The sequence below is a fragment of the Henckelia pumila genome, chromosome 2, assembly GCF_033568475.1.
Source record: "Henckelia pumila isolate YLH828 chromosome 2, ASM3356847v2, whole genome shotgun sequence".
Lineage (NCBI taxonomy): Eukaryota > Viridiplantae > Streptophyta > Magnoliopsida > Lamiales > Gesneriaceae > Henckelia > Henckelia pumila.
In genome coordinates this window covers 19,218,627-19,239,659 of record NC_133121.1, presented here as the reverse complement: position 1 = coordinate 19,239,659, position 21,033 = coordinate 19,218,627, and the positions used below count along the sequence as shown (strand labels likewise).

Below are 21,033 nucleotides of genomic sequence, written 5' to 3'. Positions count from 1 at the left end.
AAAACGCAGTTGGAAAATTTGGATTAATTCAAATATGGGAAAAGCTCGATCAAGGACTCACGTAGGTACCAGACAATTCATGTAACAAGCAGTCGATCTAAGAAATCAGACTAAATCTTAATTCACGGGAATTTTTCTAATTTGTTCGAAGGACTATTTCTAGAACAATCAAACCTATTCAAATATTGATGAACTAATCTTTCGTAATTCTAATCAAATTTGAATGCATGAATAAATGTAAAAATTCAGTAAACACTTAAACCGCATAATGAAACCGAATTCTATTTCTAGTCAGTTTTACACTATGTTGATTATCGAAGTGATCAAAATCAAAACCTCCTCTGTCGACTTGGAATCAATTAACATGCAAGCAAATAACTGGCCAGAAAATTCACAAGACAAATATAAATTCGATAAACAATAAAATCAAATCAAATCTGAAATTCTCAAATAAACAAATCAAGTTTTATACATAAATTATCTGGCCCAATCACGTGGCCTTGATCGAATAAAAACTACTACTCACTAATAAACATGATTAAGCAAATCAAGTCAAAAACCATAAACTAAATAAATACTAGAATAGACGAAAAAACTGGAGAAATTTGTTCAGCAGGCACCGTAAGCTCCGCGCGTACTCAAAAAGACAAAAAGTTTTCAAAAAGACCATAAAATTTCTATTTATAGGGTCTGCGCCAATTAAAATCCTCGTTGACCTATAATTCTCGAAAATCACATCTCCCGACATGCGCGCGGGCATGGCATAGCTCGCGCGTGCGCCCCTTAATAAAACAACGGCTCGTAAATACCTCGCGCGCGCGTGAGGAAGAAGCTCGCGCGCGCGCGGCTTCCCTGCAACTCTCTGGTTATTTCTTCTGCGCGCGCGCGGGGTAGGAGCTCGCTCGCGCGCGCCTTGGTTCTGAAGGCTTTGGAGAAAACTTCTGCGCACGCGCGAGGAGTATACCTCTCGCGCGCGCCTTATATGCACAGTTGAGTCCGAAAATTCTTTAAAATCCTACAAAATTCAACCAGGAGAGTATAATGCATGTACATAAAATAAAACACTAATAAAACTCACGAAATAAAATAAATGCATGCAAAATAAATATAAAATGACATAAAATAATGCATACTAAACATACTTATCAACACCCCCATACTTAAACCTTGCTCGCCCTCGAGAAAGACATGCAACAACACAATGCAATGACACAAGTATGACTGATTCATGTTCAAGAAAGCCTCATATGAGTTCTACTACAATTTCCCAAAAACCAAAACAACTTTCGATTGTCCACAATACACTGTCAGTTGAATACAAACGCGTGTGTGTGCCATGTTATTCCAGTTTCATGCAACTTCAAAAGAATTCATCCTAAGAATGTTTAGCGACCTATGAAAATTCAATGCAAGTATCACAATCTAGTACTCTGTCATCTCAACAATCCCAAACACAAAAAAAAAAAAAAAAAACACTTTCTTGAAATTTACACATACCTCTTGATTTTGCAATTAATTTCCTAATGCCCCAATAATTATCCGCAAACTTAGCTATAACTAAGATAGAATTCGAATTTCAATCCCCTCGTCTATAGCCCGAATGGAGCTACAATCCCATTAAGCCCGCAAACTTAGCTATGGAGCAATGATTAGAATTTCAATCATTGTCCAAGCCCGGATGGAATCGCTATTTAAAAAAAAATTCAAAATTTGATAACCCCATTAAATCCGCAAACTTAGTCAAGAACAAGGGATTAGGATTTCAATCCCTCACTCGTAACCCGGATGGAGTTAACTTACGCTTACAACTCACGTAAAATTTTTTTTTTAAAGGTATCCCAAAATTATGCATGCAATGTCCAACAACTATCAAGAATCCAAAACACTATCATGATCAACAAGTATCTATTGCTGTGCAATGGTCAAACAAATACGGATTTCATCAATTACTTCGTTACACTACACTGGTCTAACATGCGTGCGTAATATTATTCACGAGACAACCGACAGCTTTTCATGTGCAATCAAAAGCAAAAAAAATTTCAACATAAATTTTCTTTTCAACTCAATCATCATTGGCTAACATGCTTTATTCAACTCGCATCTTCAACACAAACAACAACAAAATGCTATGCATGATTACGAACAAAACACAAAAACTAAACCGAATGATATGCAACAGAATGAACACAAAACATGATAACTAAACACTAAACAACCCCCCCCCCCCCCCATACTTATATAAAGCATTGCCCTCAATGATTCAAAATACAAACAACGACAACAAAAACACAATGCAAATGAAACAACTAAAAGCAAAACAAAAAGATTCCCCTGGTGACTAATCGTCGTCCTCTTCGTCTGGAATGGAAGGATCCTGCGGTGCCACCGGAGCAAACTGACCCGCATGTCAGATTGGAACGGGAATGGAGGTGGATAGTGAGGTGCCGCTCGGAAGCCCGATGTATCAAGCCCCAACTGCGTCGCCATGCTGCGCATCATGTCTTCCACATTCTGGATATGAGTGGAAATGGCCTGAAAATAATCCATGGCATAGTGGTTGAAAGCGGAGCTCTCAACGGCCATGTACTGAGCGGTGCGGCGAGGAGGAGAGGGCTGAGGCGATGGTCGAATGCTAGAGGAGTTCCCAACATGATGCTGACCGCTATAAAATTCCAAATTACGTTTCGCTTGCTTGGAAGTGGCAAGCTTCTAATCCACGGTCTTGAAAGATGGGAGCCACTCTTCATCGGGACTAAACTGCACACCCGCCTGGCGACAAAGGGCTGTGATGGTGTGGGAAAAGTAGAGGCCCACCGTCGGAGTCCGCATCGAATAAAGAATGGAATCGTGGACAAGAGTGCCCACATCAACCGGCCACCACTTCGTGATGGCATACACTAGAATCGCCCTATCTGCCTGCACGTCAACTGTGTGGAGCATGGGTAAAAGTCGTCGGGCTATGAAAGCATACCACAAAGCCGGAACAAGTTTCAGAAATCGCTCCGAAAAATGAGTGAACCGGAGGGGGTCGTGCCACTGAACACCCGCATAACACATCTCTCTCAAAATCAAATTATAGTCCGGATTCGCCTTAAAACTCCTAAATTGACTATCATCCACAGCAGGAGTATCAAACAACCTATTCAAGGTCTCAGCATCAAACGACACAAGTTTTCCTCGGAAAAACGCTTTAGAGTCCTCTTGGGCAGGGGCATTAGCATAAAATTCCCGAACCATCGGAACAATGGCGAGTTCGGGCACTTTGCAAAACACATTCCATTTTCTCTTATTTATCCCCAAAGCCACAAAATCATTACAATCCAAAGACAAACCACGCTCAGAAATAGGATTGCGATTGAGTCGAGCATGTTTGTACCTTTCTTTGTCTTCCTGAGAGACGAAACGATTGGAGAGTGCAGTGGAGGAGGAAGAGCTAGCAGTGGCGGGGCCGGAAGAATGGAATCGCTTGGCTGGCATGGTGGTGGTTGGCCGGAATTAGCAGCTGTGGCCGGCGGTCGATGGTGGTGAGTGGCGGCATGGCGGTGAGGAGCACTAAATATGAGGATTCTGATAGAAATTGGCGGACCCGAACTTGAAGCACGATGATAAACTCCAAAAATCTGCAATATATGGGCAAGTATGTCAAGAATTTATGGAGAAATTGGGGAGGAAAGAATTGGGGATTTATGGTTTATGGGAGGGAAGGAGGAAGAATGGAGAAGAGAATGGGAGAAAAGAGGAGAAGCCCGTTTATTTTCTGTCTGCGTTCCTCGCGCGCGCGAGACTTTAAGTTGGGCCTCTGGAAGTTTATACTGCACGCGTGCGAGGAAGGGACCTCCCGCGTGCACAGTGCATTAAAACAGCCGCCTTTTTGCCTGCAAACTAAAACCAAACAAAAACTCAAACATTAAAAACGAAAAAAAAAACCAAAAACTAAACTAAAATAAAAATGCAGACAAAAAAAATAAACACTGGGTTTCCTCCCAGACAGCGCTAAATTTATAGTCTATAGCCCGACTGTACCTCCCTTTTTAATTTATCGGGTCTTGCAAGTCGACGGTGGTCTGTGTTTGATCCACGATACCACCTCGATAAACTTTTATCCTTTGCCCATTAACTTTGAATGCTCCTGTGGCAGGACTATAAATTTCTACCGTACCATACGGCATCACTTGCTTGATAGTAAATGGTCCTGACCATCTTGAACGTAACTTTCCTGGCATGAGCTTCAAACGTGAGCTATATAATAAAACAGTTTGGCCTACCTCGAACTCACGTGAGACAATGCGCTGATCATGCCATTTTTTGGTTTTCTCTTTGTAAACTCTGGCATTCTCATAGGCATCCAACCTAAGCTCCTCAAGTTCATTCAACTGTAGCAAACGTTCTTTACCTGTAGCCTGCATATCAAAATTCAAAAATTTAGTAGCCCATAGTGCTTTATGCTCAAGTTCAACAGGAAGATGACACGCTTTGCCATACAACAACCTAAAGGGAGAAGTTCCTATAGGTGTTTTAAAAGCAGTACGATAGGCCCATAATGCATCATCTAATTTATTCGACCACTCTTTCCTTTTTTGAATTCACAGTTTTTTCTAGAATTATTTTTAACTCCCTATTAGAAATCTCAACTTTCCCACTAGTCTGGGGATGATAAGGTGTTGCCACCTTGTGAGTGACCCCATATTTTGTCAAAAGTGTATCAAATTGCTGATTACAAAAGTGGGTTCCTCCATCATTAATTATGGCTCTAGGGGTACCATATCTGAAAAATATGAATTTCTTCAAAAACTTCACAACCACCCTAGAGTCATTTGTCCTACATGCAAGTGCTTCAACCCACTTAGACACATAATCGACCGCAACCAAGATATATTTGTTTCCTTCAGACGCAGGAAACGGTCCCATGAAATCTATACCCCATACATCAAAACTTCACAAACAAGGATATTATTTAGGGGCATCTCATGTCTCCCTGAAATATTACCAATCTTTTGAAAAGCATCACAAGTAATCACATAGGCATATGCATTCTTCAACAATAAAGGCCAATAAAATCTCGACTGAAGTACTTTAGCAGCGGTATGACCCACGCCGAAGTGACCTCCAGTCGGACATGTGTGACAATGTGAGAGTATAGATCTTACCTCTTCCGCTGGAATACACATACGAATGATACCATCTGCACAGATCTTAAACAGAAAAGGATCTTCCCACAAAAAATATTTCAACTCTGAGAAAAATTTCTTTTTCTGTTGATAAGTTAAATGCGAGGGAAGAAGCTTACTTGACAGATAGTTAACAATGTCTGCATACCATGGTAGTTTCGTTACCTCAAACAACTGCTCGTCTAGAAAATCATCATGAATTATTTGCGTTTCAGCTCCTTGATTTTCCAAGCGTGAAAGGTGGTCTGCAACTTGATTCTCTGATCCCTTCCTGTCAACAATTTTCAGATCAAACTCTTGTAACAATAAAACCCAACGAATTAACCTAGGTTTAGCATCCTTCTTGCTCATCAAATACTTCAACGCCGAATGGTCCATGTGAACGATGACTTTGCTTCCCACCAAATAAGACCTGAATTTATCCAAGGCAAACACTACTGCGAGAAGTTCTTTTTCGGTAGTTGCATAATTCAGTTGGGCGGCTGACAAGGTGATACTGGCGTAGTAAATCACATGAAGTACTTTGTCCCTCTTTTGTCCAAGCACGGCTCCCAATGCAGTGTCACTGGTGTCACACATCAACTCAAACGGCAAATTCCAGTCAGGCGCTACTATCACTGGTGCAGTTATCAATTTCTGATTCAAAATCTGAAAAGCCTGTAAACACTCAGCAGAAAAATTAAAAGGCACCTCTTTGATTAACAAATTAGTGAGGGGTTTAACTATAGAAGAAAAATCTTTAATAAATCTCCTATAAAAACCCGCATGCCCAAGAAAACTTCGGATTCCTTTCAAATTCGTCGGAGGTGGAAGTTTTTCAATTACTTCAAGTTTTGCTCTGTCCACCTCCACACCTATCTCATACACTTTATGTCCTAAAACAATGCCCTCTCTCACCATGAAGTGGCATTTTTCCCAATTTAACACAAGATTACTCTCCTCACATCTTTGCAACACTTTTTTCAAATTGAATAAGCATGCATCAAACGACGATCCAACTACAGAAAAGTCATCCATAAACACTTCAATAAATTTTTCAACCATGTCATGAAAAATAGCCATCATACACCGCTGAAAAGTGGCAGGGGCATTACACAAACCAAACGGCATCCGTTTATATGCAAAAGTACCATAAGGACATGTAAAAGTGGTTTTATGTTGGTCCTCAGGTGCTATATGAATTTGCATATATCCGGAATAACCGTCCAAAAAACAATAAAATGCATGCCCTGCAAGTCTCTCAACCATCTGATCAATAAAGGGAAGGGGAAAGTGATCCTTACGGGTGACATCATTCAATTTCCTATAATCAATACAAACCCACCACCCCGTAACAGTTCTAGTAGGAATCAATTCATTATTTGCATTTTTTATAACAGTCATCCCTCCCTTTTTAGGCACAACTTGAATTGGACTCACCCATTTACTATCAGATATAGGATAGATAATACCTGCATCCAGGAGTTTTATCACCTCCTTTTTCACTACCTCTTGCATAGCCGGGTTGAGTCTCCTCTGTGGTTGAGTATATGTCTTGTGCTCCTCTTCCATCAATATTTTGTGCATGCAGATGGTTGGACTAATCCCCTTCATATCGGCCAAGCTCCATCTGATGGCTCTTATGTGTTCTTGAATAACCCGCAACAGTTTTTCCTCCTCACAACCTGTCAAAGAAGATGAACAAATTACTGGCAGTTTATCATTCTTTAATAAATACAAGTATTTCAAATGAGAAGGGAGTGGTTTTAGTTCAAGAGTAGGGGGCTCCTTGGTAGATGGCTTTAGTGTTTTTGGAGTATGGTTAAGCTCCCCCATCTTGGTATTGATGAGTCTGTCGAAGGGCAAACTCCAATCCAAATACCGTGCTACTTCATGAACTTCCTCACTAACATGCTCTTCATCAGTTGTACCTGTCAAAAATATTTCTAATGGATCCACATACAACTATTCCTGCAGAGAACACTCAACCAAATCATCAATAATATCAATTCTAAAACAATCAGAATTGTCTGCAGGATATCGAATGCCCTGAAAAACATTAAATATAACTTTCTCATCATTCATACGCAACATCGACTCTCCCTTTTGCACATCAATCAATGCTTTTATAGTGGCTAAGAACGGTCTACCCAAAATAAGAGGGATCTCACGATCCTCTTCCATATCAGGCACAACAAAGTCCACTGGAAATATAAACTTATCAACCTTAACTAACACATCCTCTACAATCCCCCTTGGATATTTTATAGATCTGTTAGCTAATTGCAGGGAGATAGTAGTTGGCTTAACTTCACCAATTCCTAGCTTTTCAAAAAATGAATAAGACATAAGATTAATACTTGCACCTAAATCACATAAAGCCTTGTTAAAAAATGATTTTCCAATAGTGCATGGAATTGAAAAGCTACCGGGATCCTTAAGTTTTGGAGGGAGTTTATTTTGTAAAATAGCAGAACATTCCTCCGACAACTTCACAGTTTCAAAATCCACAAGTTTTCTTTTGTTAGACAAAATCTCTTTCAAAAATTTTGCATACTGGGCATTTGAGCCAAAGCGTCTGCAAAGGGAATATTAATATGAAGCTTTTTGAAAATCTCTAGGAATTTTGCAAATTGATTATCCAATTGCAGTTGCTTTGCTCTTTGGGGGAAGGGAAGTTTACTCAAATCAATATTCTCATTAATAATTGGGTGAGAGGACTTACCTTTCTTGCCCGTAGGCGTCGAGTCTGACTGGTTTGGCGCTTCCTCCAGCCCTTTTTCCTTGCTTAGCTCGCTTGCTTCCTCATCCTCATTATTCTTCTCCACAGTGTCTGCTTGAGATCTAGTCACCTCCAGAATAGCATTGACATCCTTTGGATTCCTCTCAGTATTGCTAGGCAACGATCCTGCTGGCCTAGTTGACAGCTGTGTTGCTATCTGGCACATCTATGTTTTTAACTTCTGCAACATTGCCTCCTGATTTTGTAGACGGGTCTCAGTACCAGCTACATATTTCATCATGATTTCTTCAAAGGAGGGCTTCTTCTCGACTGGATTCGATGTATTAGCTGTAGGGTCTGCAGCTTTCCATGAGAAGTTTGGATGGTTCTTCCAGCCAGGATTGTAAGTATTGCTGTAGGGATTGTACTGTTGTCTCCCTTGATTCCCCATAAAATTCGCTGCATCAACTTCAAATACTTGCTGTTCATCAGGCTGTTGAACTTGCACTTGGTTGGCTGAAGATGTCTGCATAACTGCCATCTGATGAGTAAAAGCATCGATCTTGGCATTCAGTGCTGTTAGTGCATCGACTTCTAATACTCCAGCCTTTTTCTCCTTTTTAGCATCTGGCCATCCAATGTTGCTTTCAGCCATATTTCCAATGATTTCCCATGCCTCTGCCGGTGTCTTACTGAATAGGCTTCCGTTAGCAGCGGCATCCAACATGGATCGAACAGATTGATCAGCCCCATTGTAGAAAGTCTGAGTCTGTTGGCTCTGAGTAAGATTATGTTGAGGACACATCCTCAACATCTTTTTGAATTGAGTCCAAGCAGCATGTAAAGATTCAGTTTCCTTCTGCCTGAATGAGATGATATCGGAGAATAGTTTAGCCATCTTTGTGGGGGGGGGGGGGGGGGGAATACTTATTCAGAAAGGTCTGAACGAGTTGATCCCATGTAGTAATTGAACCAGCAGGCAAATCATCTAGCCACTCAACAGCTTCTCCTCGTAGAGAGAATGGTAATAATCGCAGTCGCACTGCATCAGATGTTACCCCATTCACCTTGAACGTGTCGCAGATCGACAGAAAACGCTCCAGATAAGCGTAGGGGTCTTCCACAGATGTACCCCCAAATCTAGCTTGCAATTGAATCAGCTGAATAGTAGAGGGTTTCAGCTCAAAATTGTTCGCCTCAACAACGGGGCGAACTATGCTAGATCCATAGCCTTCAGTTGGCGGACGGATAATATCCCAAATAGTACGGTTGTCCGCCATCTCTATTTCAGATTCAGATTCTGACTCTAGTTCAAGATTGATAGATTTCTTGGCTTATCGGATCCTGCTAAGCGTGTGTTCGATCTCCAAATCAAGTGGTAGTAATTTCTTTGATCGAATGCTATGCATGCACAAAAGAAGGTACCTGAAAATCACCAAGAAATTATAGTCAGAAATTAAGAAAATAAATAAAGTATAATCTCAAGCAAAATAAAAATTCTGATATCAAACAGTCCCCGACAACGGCGCCAAAAACTTGACCGGCTAAATCGGTATGATTAAAAATCAACTGGCAAGCGTACCAGGTCAAATTATAGATAGTGAATAAAATTCGAATATCGAACCCACAGGGACTGTATAATTATGACTACCAGAATATATTTATTTTTACTTAATCTAGACTAATCAAAAATAGCGATTTCAGATTTTAAACTAATAATTAAAAATTGAAATTAAAATTTAAATTAAATAAAACGCAGCTGGAAATTTGGATTAATTCAAATATGGGAAAAGCTCGATCAAGGACTCACGTAAGTACCAGACAATTCATGTAACAAGCAGTCGATCTAAGACATCAGACTTAATCTTAATTCACGGGAATTTTTCTAATTTGTCGAAGGACTATTTCTAGATCAATCAAACCTATTCAAATATTGATGAACTAATCTTTCGTAATTCTAATCAAATTTGAATGCATGAATAACTGTGAAAATTCAGTAAACACCTTAACCGCATAATGAAACCGAATTCTATTTCTAGTCAGTTTTACACTATGTTGATTATCGAAGTGATCAAAATCGAAACCTCCTCTGTTGACTTGGAATCAATTAACACGCAAGAAAATAACTGGCCAAGAAATTCACAAGAAAAATATAAATTCGATAAACAATAAAATCAAATCAAGTCTGAAATTCTCAAATAAACCAATCAAGTTTTATACAGAAATTGTCTGGCCCAATCACGTGGCCTTGATCGAATAAAAACTACTACTCACTAATAAAAATGATTAAGCAAATCAAGTCAAAAACCATAAACTAAAGAAATACGAGAATAGACGAAAAAACTGGAGAAATTTGTTCAGCAGCCTCCGTAAGCTCCGCGCATACTCAAAAAGACAAAAAGTTTTCGAAAAGATCATTAAAATTCTATTTATAGGGTCCGCGCCAATTAAAATCCTTGTTGACCTATAATTCTCGAACATCACGTCTCCCGACACGCTCGCGCGCGCATGGTATAGCTCGCGCATGCGCCTCTTAATAAAACAGCGGCTCGTAAACACCTCGCGCGCGCGCGAGAAAGAAGCTCGCGCGCACGCGGCTTCCCTGCAACTCTCTGGTTATTTCTTCTGCGCGCGCGGGGTAAGAGCTCGCCCGCGCGCGCCTTGGCTCTGAAGGCTCTGGAGAAAACTTCTGCACACGCGCGAGGAGTAGACCTCGCGCGCGCGCCTTATTTGCACAGTTGAGTCCGAAAATTCTTTAAAATCCTACAAAATTCAACCAGGAGAGTATAATGCATGCACATAAAATAAAACACTAATAAAACTCACGAAAATAAAATAAATGCATGCAAAATAAATATAAAATGACATAAAATAATGCATACTAAACATACTTATCAGTAGTGTTTGGGAGAACTTCTATGAATCACTTCTCAGCTTTTCCTTCACAAAATTTAAATATTTTGTGAAATTTTATGAAAAAAAACTGAGAAATGTTTTCTCTCAAAAACTATCTAAATCTTTTTTGTCATTTAATTTTAATCATATTCTATTTGTTTTATTCTTTTTAACCATTTAATTAGGGGTTTCTTTAATATTTCAATATTTGTATGTTGCTTGATATTGCTCATGTTTTCTAACAACTAGTTACGAAACACACGTAATGTGTGTGCAATATAATGTATGATATTAAAATTTTGTGAGTGTAATATTATAAGCACAAAAAATTTTTTGTCAATATAAAGCACATAAAACCAATTGACAGGGGAAACAAAAATAATTAAAATTCAGGAATGTAATAGAGAAGAAATGTGTTATTAGTTTGGAAGAAGAAATTGGTTGCTCCGAAAATGCATGTGCTAGTGAGCAGTTAGATTTTCAATTGAAGAGAAAATGAAATTAGAGGGGAAAAACTGCTGCAACGTGAAAATTTGGCTGCAATCAAGGGGCAAAACTAGAATGAAATTTTGGTGTCCTCACACCATACCAAAAAACATTTTTTTAAGGGGATCAAGTATTATAAGATAGTATAGATAGTATAGATTCATGTATTACATTACACACAAAACACATGTGGGTGATGGCTAGTTTTATATATATAACAAATTTCGGTCATCTATGTTAATTATTAACAATGATACTAATATCTCAAGTAAAACTAGATATAAATAAAAAAAAAATTCCGTATGGGAGAAATTTGTTATATATGTACTAGTGAAAAATGCACATGCTTTGCATGTGTAAAATAGAGGTTTTTTTATATGTAATTTTTTTTTAAAAGCGAAAAATGGGGTGAGTGGAAGGTTTAGTGGGATAGTGGATAAGAAGGAGTAATTACGAAATAATGAATTTTGGTGTCCTCAAAGTTACTTAGTATATTAGGCACATCTTTTAATTTATACTAGCGACTGAGGCACACGTGCTGCGTGTCCGAGATAATTAAAGTTTAAAGCCTATTTTAATATGATACAATGACATTTTTATAATTAAAATATTGTGTGTGATATGTACTTGCATTATTTTCATCGGTGTACTTGTCAATTTTTTTAGAACAATAATTATATTGAAATCAATATCACCAATTCAACATCACTATGCAAACATAAAAATCAATAAATGATTTAAATTGAATATCTACCATTATTTAAAAAATATCGAAAAGAAAAATATTCATCTTAACCTTCACATTGCAACATTTCGTATCCCCTAATTTTCACTTATTTATAATAGATAGACATAAAACTATTAAATGTATATCTAATAAACATGAGATATAATTATTTGAATAAATTGATAGAAACTTGTCTTCTTATCTGCGACGCTTGTAAAACTGCAGGAATAACAATTATAAACTGAGAATTTATTTTATTACATTGAAGTAATAGTCAGTAAGAATAATATGTAATTTATGTAGTACCGTTTTTATGTCAATATCATTGGCAGATCTGATTTTTTTCCTGTAAATATATAAATTTAAGGTTTGGACAGTCTGAAATCACGAAAATACCAGAAATAACTTTTCGAGTGTGAGTTATCTTTCAGTTGTCAACACTTCACGATAACACTATACAGCAGAATAATTAACTAACAGCAAAAGTAAATATCACACAGATATTTATGCACAAGTATCAAATACTTGTGTGATGCCTCATGGAAAAATAATCACTAGAAAATCAAATCAGTTTACAAAAACCAACTAGCGATTGTTTTATAAAAAAAATATACTTTTCTCAACAGATTGAGAAAATAAAAGACTTCCTAAAAACTAGTAAGAACTAGAATAATAAACCAATAGGAAGTTCTATGCCGAAAAACAAAAACCAAAGAAACACTTTTTGAACAACACTTCACTCGTGTGTTCTTCAGTGTTTCCAACACTACTCGGTAACACAACGTAGCAGTAGTATCTCTTTTGAAATTCTTCAATGATCGATCTTCAATACTCTAGAATTTCTGCAGTACTTTCTCTATGTATTTTGCTCTCTACGTTTCATTCTCTCGATCTCTCTATCTCGTTGTGCCTTCTGATCGGTCCATGCATCTCTTTAAATAGATCTTCGATATGTTTCCATAAATAAGAACCTACAAAGTATAGAAACAATATATCATCAGGACTCAAATATTTCGAATCAAGATATAACAGATATTACCAATTTAAAACTTGTCTAAGAAAGGCAAAACTATAAATATAGAAATTGAATGCAATAAGGAAACAATTCAAAAGACATGTGTACGACATGTTCTTTCAAACTCCCCTTTTTTGCCTTTCTGGACAAAACACACACACAAGTGCAAATAACTCCCCCTATCTTATGCAACTAAAGCTCCCCCTGAATTTAATAATCTCATAACACAGTGTTGTGCGGTCGTGTTGGCAACACAGAATCTCAACACTTACTAGATCAGAGTAGCGAATAGTTTAATATCATATCAGAGAGTAATAAGGAGCACAAACTGATGGAGAACGGCGATCAGATCAATCAAAATTGATACCCGGTGCAGCGGAATTTTAAAATTTTATATGAAACGATTCCATAATGGGTATCAAAACTTTACGATTAAATTGTGTGTGTAAAAATTAAATAACAATTATAAATTTTTACCTCCAATCTCGAATCGAGATTATGGACACCAACAGATTACTCTGCTCTTGTTGTATATCCCTGGAACTGATGGACGAACTGTTCTTCAATCAGGTCCACGAATAGAGATTTAATCCCTCTGATAGATTGCACTAGAAAATCTATCAGAAGTTTCTACGAAGAGAATTAACGAATTTGATCCGTTAAACCAGACTGTAATTCAAAATTCACAGGCTGGATTTTTCCCGAGCAGAGGGGAGGGGGCGGCGGCCACAGTAGGAAAAACCAGGGTTTTCAAAAAATATTTTGTGACCTCTGTTGTGTAATTTCTGTACTGCAATAACTTATTTATAATGTGGGCTGCTAACAGCTTAGGGCCCATTAGTCATAAGTTCAAGCCTGACAAGCAAAGCCCGCATGTTCAGAAATTAATATAAAATTCATCGTGACTCAGATTGATAAACCAATTTTACCAATGTTCACAGAAACCATTTCTGCACCTTTTAAAGTCAAGATAAATTTTTCTGAATCCGAATTCAGTGATTTCCAAAAATGCCCATCCCTATGTCATTTTAGGAAATCTTACTCCTCTACTCTTAAATAAGAAGTCCCACTTCTTTGTTCATTAAATTTAACTCTTTAAATTTAACTATCTCAACGGGGATTAAAAATCCATTACTCTGTTTGACCCTCAATGGTTCAGGGATACAGCTAGCCGTGGGCTCACAACTCCTTGTGACTCGGAACAACAATTTCCGACTTGCCCATCGAATCATGGTAAGAGCGCCTAGCAACATCGCCCCATGATTCCCTAGGTATCACTGATAGTGCCTACAAGAACCAATAGATTTTGGTTAGCGTACAGTACGGTCCCTTCATCCATATATCCCGATCGAATCAACAACCATTGGTAAATCGAGAGTCGTTCGAGATTCGATAACTATGCAATACATCTTGAAGATCAAATAGTGACATCGCATGTGCTACTAAGAAACCATTTCTTAAAACACATCATGTACTCTGGCCAGAGATTCGTCACACTAATATCTCCTCAGATTACATAGGATATCCACACTCGCAAGTATGTGGTGAATCCTTGACAACAAAGCATCGACTCCTATATGTGTCGTAACTGTACCCAATCCCGACACCTGAAAACCCCAATAGAGTCGGTAAACGAGTCAAAGCACAGTACTAGCATATAGAGTCTTAATGATGTTTCAAGTAGTAAGGACTAATGGTGTACAACCAAAACCGCGGACTTTATCCACTCGATAAGTGATAACCACTTGGAAAGTCCGGATAGGGTAGTTCGATCATTCATCATATGAATATCCATTTGCATGCTTCGAACATCTCTATGTTCCCTACCAATGAAACGTGGTACTCTGCATCGCAAATGCTAGTCTCAAACTCGAGCGATCCTTATCCTTATTATCGGACGGCTCAATCGACTAGGAACTGTTTAGAATATACAGTGACTATAAGATGTGTTTCATGATAGACATCCCCATGTACTACCACATCTTACATACACTATAGTATATTCAAGGTCTTTATCAAAACAACAATAGTATATCACAATATAACAATATGAAGAAAGACAAAGTCATTGCCATTAATAAAAGTGTAAATTATATTAAACAAAAGATTGTTTATACAAAGAGTCATCAAAGCCCTTAGCCACAAGTTGGCTCACCGGGCACCCACTCTTTTAATCTCCCACTTGCCCTAAAGCCAACTAGTCATACTACGTAGACCCATTGCTTCGCGATGTTTGTCAAATAATGGTCCTGGCAAGGGCTTAGTAAGTGGATCAGCGATATTGTCTGCAGAGGCCACTCTTTCGACAGTGATGTCTCCTCTTTCCACAATCTCCCGGATGATATGGTATTTCCTCAGTACGTGTTTGGATCTTTGATGAGACCTTGGTTCCTTTGCCTGAGCAACGGCACCCGTGTTGTCACAGTACACCGGGACTGGACCAACAACTTTCGGAATAACGCCCAACTCTTGGGCGAAATTCCTCATCCAAACGGCCTCTTTAGCAGCAGCTGATGCTGCAATGTATTCTGCCTCAGTGGTGGAATCCACTGTGGTGTCCTGCTTGGAACTCTTCCAAGAGACAGCACCGCCATTGAGCATGAACACAAATCCAGAGGTTGACTTCGAGTCATCCACGTCACTTTGGAAGCTAGAGTCGGTATAGCCTTCCAATTTTAGTTCTCTTCCTCCATATACCATGAACATATTTTTAGTCTTTCGTAAGTACTTAAGAATGTCCTTCACGGCTTTCCAATGCATTTGACCGGGATTAGCTTGATATCTGCTCGTGACACTCAGAGCAAATGCTACATCCGGTCTGGTAGAAATCATCCCATACATGATACTAACTATGGCTGACGCATATGGTACATGTGTCATTTTCTCTATCTCTTCATCAGTCTTGGGACACATAGACTTGGATAGAGAAACTCCATGACACATGGGTAGATGTCCTCTCTTGGACCCATCCATTGAAAACCTTTTCAATATGGTTTCGATGTAAGTTGATTGAGTGAGTCCTATCATTCTCTTAGATCTATCTCTATAGATCTGTATCCCTAGAATATAGGATGCCTCACCCAAATCCTTCATCGAGAATCTACCTGATAACCATATCTTTGTTGACTGCAACATCCCTACATCATTTCCAATGAGTAGGATGTCATCAACATAAAGTACTAAGAATGTCACAGCATCCTTAACTACTTTCTTGTACACGCATGGTTCCTCCGGGTTTTTGATGAAACCAAAATCCTTTATTGTTTCATCAAATTTCTGGTTCCAACTTCTTGATGCTTGTTTTAGACCATAGATTGATCTCTGAAGCTTGCATACCTTATGCTCGCTTCCCATGGATGTGTATCCCTCAGGCTGCGTCATATAGATCTCTTCCTTAATGTTTCCATTAAGAAATGCAGTCTTCACATCCATTTGCCATATCTCATAGTCATACCAAGCAGCTATGGCAATAAGGATTCTTATGGACTTGAACATTGCAACTGGTGAAAAGGTTTCATCATAGTCAACTCCTTGTCTTTGAGTATAACCTTTCGCCACCAATCGCGCCTTGTAGGTCAATACCTTACCATCAGGCCCAAGCTTTCTCTTGTAGATCCATTTACACCCTATTGGAACAATTCCATCGGGAGGATCTACTAAAGACCAAACTTGGTTTGTATGCATCGAATCTATTTCCGACTGCATAGCTTCAAGCCATAAATTTGAATCCGCATCAAAAATTGCTTCCTTGAAGTTTCTTGGATCACATCCAACATCGGGTTCATCTTGATCCCCTTCAAGAAGAAGACCATATCGAATAGGAGGTCTAGAAGTCCTCTCGGATCTTCTAAGTATAGGCATGTCCATCAATGGTTCCTTAGGTGTAGGATCATTATTTTGTATTTCGGGTTCTTCTCGAATTTCTTCGAGTTCCATCATCTCGCCTTTTTTATCCAATAAGAACTCCTTCTCCAAGAAGGTGGCATTTCTTGAAACAAACACCTTTGTTTCAGCAGGATGATAGAAATAATATCCGATTGAATTCTTCGGATACCCTACAAAATAACATAAGGTGGATCGACTATCCAACTTATCTCCCACTGTCTGCTTCACGTAAGCAGGACATCCCCAAATCCTCAAGTACGAATACTTAGGAGCTTTGCCATTCCATAACTCGTATGGTGTTTTGTCCACTGCTTTGGTGTGGACGTTGTTCAACAACAATACCTCCGTTTCAAGCGCGTAGCCCCAAAACGAAGGTGGAAGCTCAGTGAAGCTCATCATGGATCGAACCATGTCCAACAAAGTTCGATTACGACGCTCCGATACACCATTCAGCTGTGGTGTCATAGGAGGAGTCCACTGAGAGAGAATCCCATTATCTTTCAGATAGTCCAAAAACTCGGTACTCAAGTATTCTCCACCTCGATCCGATCGAAGTGCTTTAATACTTTTACCTAGCTTGTTTTCTATTTCAGCCTTGAATTCTTTGAACTTTTCAAATGCTTCAGACTTATATTTCATTAAATATAAATACCCATACCTAGAATAATCATCAGTAAAGGTAATGAAGTAGGTGTGGCCAAATTTAGTACCAATTCTAAATGGTCCACAAACATCTGTATGGATCAAATCCAACAGATTTTGACTACGCTCAAGTTTCCCCTTAAAAGGAGATTTAGTCATTTTTCCTTTCAGGCAGGACTCACAAGTAGGTAGAGAGTTAATATCAGACATATCAAACATGCCCTCTCCCACTAGCTTGTTCATCCTCCTTGAGGAAATATGACCTAGCCTAGCATGCCAAAGGTTTGCCGGGTTTTGACTATCGATTTTCCTTTTGTTTGTTGTTACCGGTTTATCAACATAATTTATTGGAACGTCTTTTAATTTTAAGTTATATAGATCGTTTTCAAGTTGTCCATTTCCAATCAAACATTCATTCTTGTAAATATTGCAAATTCCATTCACAAAATTGCAAGAAAAACCATCTTTATCAAGCATAGAAACAGAAATAATGTTTTTAATCAAATCTGGAACAAATAAAACATCTCTCAAAAGTAACTTAAAATCGTTCTGCAAAATTAAACAAATATTTCCCATAGCTATGGATTTAACTCTGGAACCATTCCCGAGCCTTGACTGGGTCTCACCCATCCTTAGCCTATTACTTCTTGTCATCATTTGCAACTCATTGCAAATGTGAGATCTACATCTGGTATCCAATACCCAAGAAGTAGTATTAAGAAAAACATTTATTTCAATGTAAAACATACCATTTGCAGTTCGCAACTGCTCGAGGTATTCCTTGAAGTTACGTTTTCAATGACCGGGTTTCTTGCAGTGATGGCAAACTTGTTTAGACTTGTCCAATTTTGCATGTAACATTTGGCCTTGAGATCATGGTACAACCATTTCTCTAGTTCGGCCAACCTTTCGGCAGTTACATCAGCCGGGGCTGTTTTCGGAGAAGCCTTTTCTAACACTTAGAAAATCTTTTCCGAACTTAGGACAATCTTAACTTATGGAATCATTCTGTATTGTTTGCGTCAGTAAGTTTGTTTTGTTCGAGAATTGAAACATGTGGATTACGAAGATTCATCATAATGATATACTGAGATGAAACAGACAATTATCGATGATTGTTTAATTAATTTACTAAGACATAAAATATGGCGAAATTTATTTTATGAATCTCACTCCCACTATTTTAACGATTTCACTACCCTCTAGTGAAAACGGAAAACTGTTTTTCTTAGTGAGAACATGGAGTCCAATTGACAAACTATGGTCCCGAATAATATCAGCCAACCATAATTTTCAAAAGGTAGAGCCCAATTGCTTCCAAAGCAACCTCCACGTTTTTACCTCATGTCCAATAAGGGCCCAATAATATGACGCCGTTTATTGTGACATGTCAAGATGACCCATCAATATTAAGTTGTGATGGACGGTCGCCATGTGGATCCCCCAATAATATGAGCCGATCCCATGGGAGTTCCACCCAACTTACAACATGTGTCGATCCAATGTACAGCTTTCCGACGAACGGGCCCCCCCAATAATATGAGCCGGACCGTATCCGCGGGTAGCATCTCATACATTGATCGTTGATGGAAGGTAGGAACATTTAAACAATTTTAAATTTCCTTTATTTATCTTGATATCAATTTTAAATCATATTTAAAATGAGGGATTTTAATTTTGAAAATTTGTCTCATCATTTTAAAATTTGTATGCTTGCCGGATTTACACAATTTAGTCTAAAACATGCATACAACAATAATATCATATATTATATAGGATGATCGATTCCATTTCTAATCGATCCGTGGTTGCCAATCAAGAGTCTTAGTCCAATCCTAGGTAATATGCAGGTATGCAATACAATCCTATTACATTGTGCTTCCAATTTACATTTCTTCTGTCTTTATTGTCTGCTGGGCCCACCTCCGTCTTCAAATATTCATCTCCCACTAAGTCTAATGTATTTACAATAAATAACCATGACAAGTAGGGGATACATTTTAAGGGGTGGGAACGGGCCATAAACCAGGCCCACTTTTATTACATATGAAAATTCATATTGGGCCATAAACCAGGTCCATTAATAAATCCAACAACAATAAAAACAAATGTAAATTCCTATCATACACCTATAAAATTGGTCATGGAAATCGATCATACTTATCCAATAACATTTAATTCAAAATTAATTTATTGGATAACATGCAATGGCAATTAAATTTAAAAGGATAAAATCATATTCCATATATAAAATCTTATTTTACATATAAAATCATATTTTATCTTTTTATCAAATAAAATCATATTTTACATATAAAATCCAATTTTATACATAAAATCATATTTTACTCAATATTTCCATAAGATCATATCTTATCATCAATTGTACCAAAAATAATTAATTTCATAAAATCTGATTTAACGGATAAAATCTATAAATTTTCCAAAAATTCAAATTTATCCAAAAATCAATTTTAAAATTTTTGGACTCGAACAATTCGATCCGACGCCAATTGGACCAATCAAAAACAATTTTCGATCGGACCAAAAATAGAATTTTAACATATTAAAATTTTAATTTTAAAATTAAAAATTAATTTTTCGCGGGCCGCCCGGGACGCTCCTGGGCTGCCCGCGCCCCAAAAGGGCTCGGGCCGGGCAGCGCCGTGCGCCGCCCGTGTTTTTGCCCGAAAATAAATTTTAATTTAAAAATTTATTTTGTTTCAAAAACCGAGGCTTAAAATTTTTTTTGTACAATCGATTAATTTAATCGCTTGATCTGAGCAACCTGGCTCTGATACCACTGATGGAGAACGGCGATCAGATCAATCAGAATTGATATCCGGTGCAGCGGAAGTTTAAAATTTTATATGGAACGATTCCATAATGGGTATCAAAACTTTACGATTAAATTGTGTGTGTAAAAATTAAATAACAATTTTAAATTTTTACCTCCAATCTCGAATCGAGATTATGGACACCAACAGATTACTCTGCTCTTGTTGTATATCCCTGGAACTGATGGACGAACTGTTCTTCAATCAGGTCCACGAACAGAGATTTAATCCCTCTGATAGATTGCACTAGAAAATCTATCAGAAGTTTCTACGAAGAGAATTAACGAATTTGATCCGTTAAACCAGACTGTAATTCAAAATTCACAGGCTGGATTTTTCCCGAGCAGAGGGGAGGGGGCGGCGGCCACAGTAGGAAAAACCAGGGTTTTCGAAAAATATTTTGTGACCTCTGTTGTGTAATTTCTGTACTGCAATAACTTATTTATAATGTGGGCTGCTAACAGCTTAGGGCCCATTAGTCATAAGTTCAAGTCTGACAAGCAAAGCCCGCATGTTCAGAAATTAATATAAAATTCATCGTGACTCAGATTGATAAACCGATTTTACCAATGTTCAAAGAAACCATTTCTGCACCTTTTAAAGTCAAGATAAATTTTTCTGAATCCGAATTCACTGATTTCCAAAAATGCCCATTCCTATGTCATTTTAGGAAA

At 38.1% G+C, this 21,033-nt stretch overlaps 1 protein-coding gene across 1 annotated transcript; it reads right to left on the bottom strand.

The window, feature by feature from the left end:
• Positions 1 to 2,712: 2,712 nt before the first annotated feature.
• On the bottom strand, positions 2,713 to 8,098 carry LOC140877322 (uncharacterized). The gene is made up of 6 exons (XM_073280859.1): positions 7,876 to 8,098; positions 6,657 to 7,081; positions 5,151 to 6,560; positions 4,269 to 4,403; positions 3,380 to 3,623; positions 2,713 to 3,263 (listed from the first exon to the last, which is right to left on the bottom strand). The coding sequence occupies exons 1-6, from the start codon at positions 8,096 to 8,098 to the stop codon at positions 2,713 to 2,715; spliced, it is 2,988 nt and encodes a 995-aa protein (XP_073136960.1).
• Positions 8,099 to 21,033: the final 12,935 nt, after the last annotated feature.

Bases quoted from the DNA above. Each gene is read 5' to 3' on its own strand.
- LOC140877322 (XM_073280859.1), bottom strand. From the start codon at position 8,098: ATGTGCCAGATAGCAACACAGCTGTCAACTAGGCCAGCAGGATCGTTG. The intron at 4,404-5,150 runs GTAAGATCTATA...TTTGATATGCAG, and splicing joins TGTGTATTCCAGCGGAAGAG to GCTACAGGTAAAGAACGTTT. The intron at 3,624-4,268 runs GTAGGCCAAACT...CATATATTGCAG, and splicing joins TTGTCTCACGTGAGTTCGAG to ATTTTTGGAGTTTATCATCG.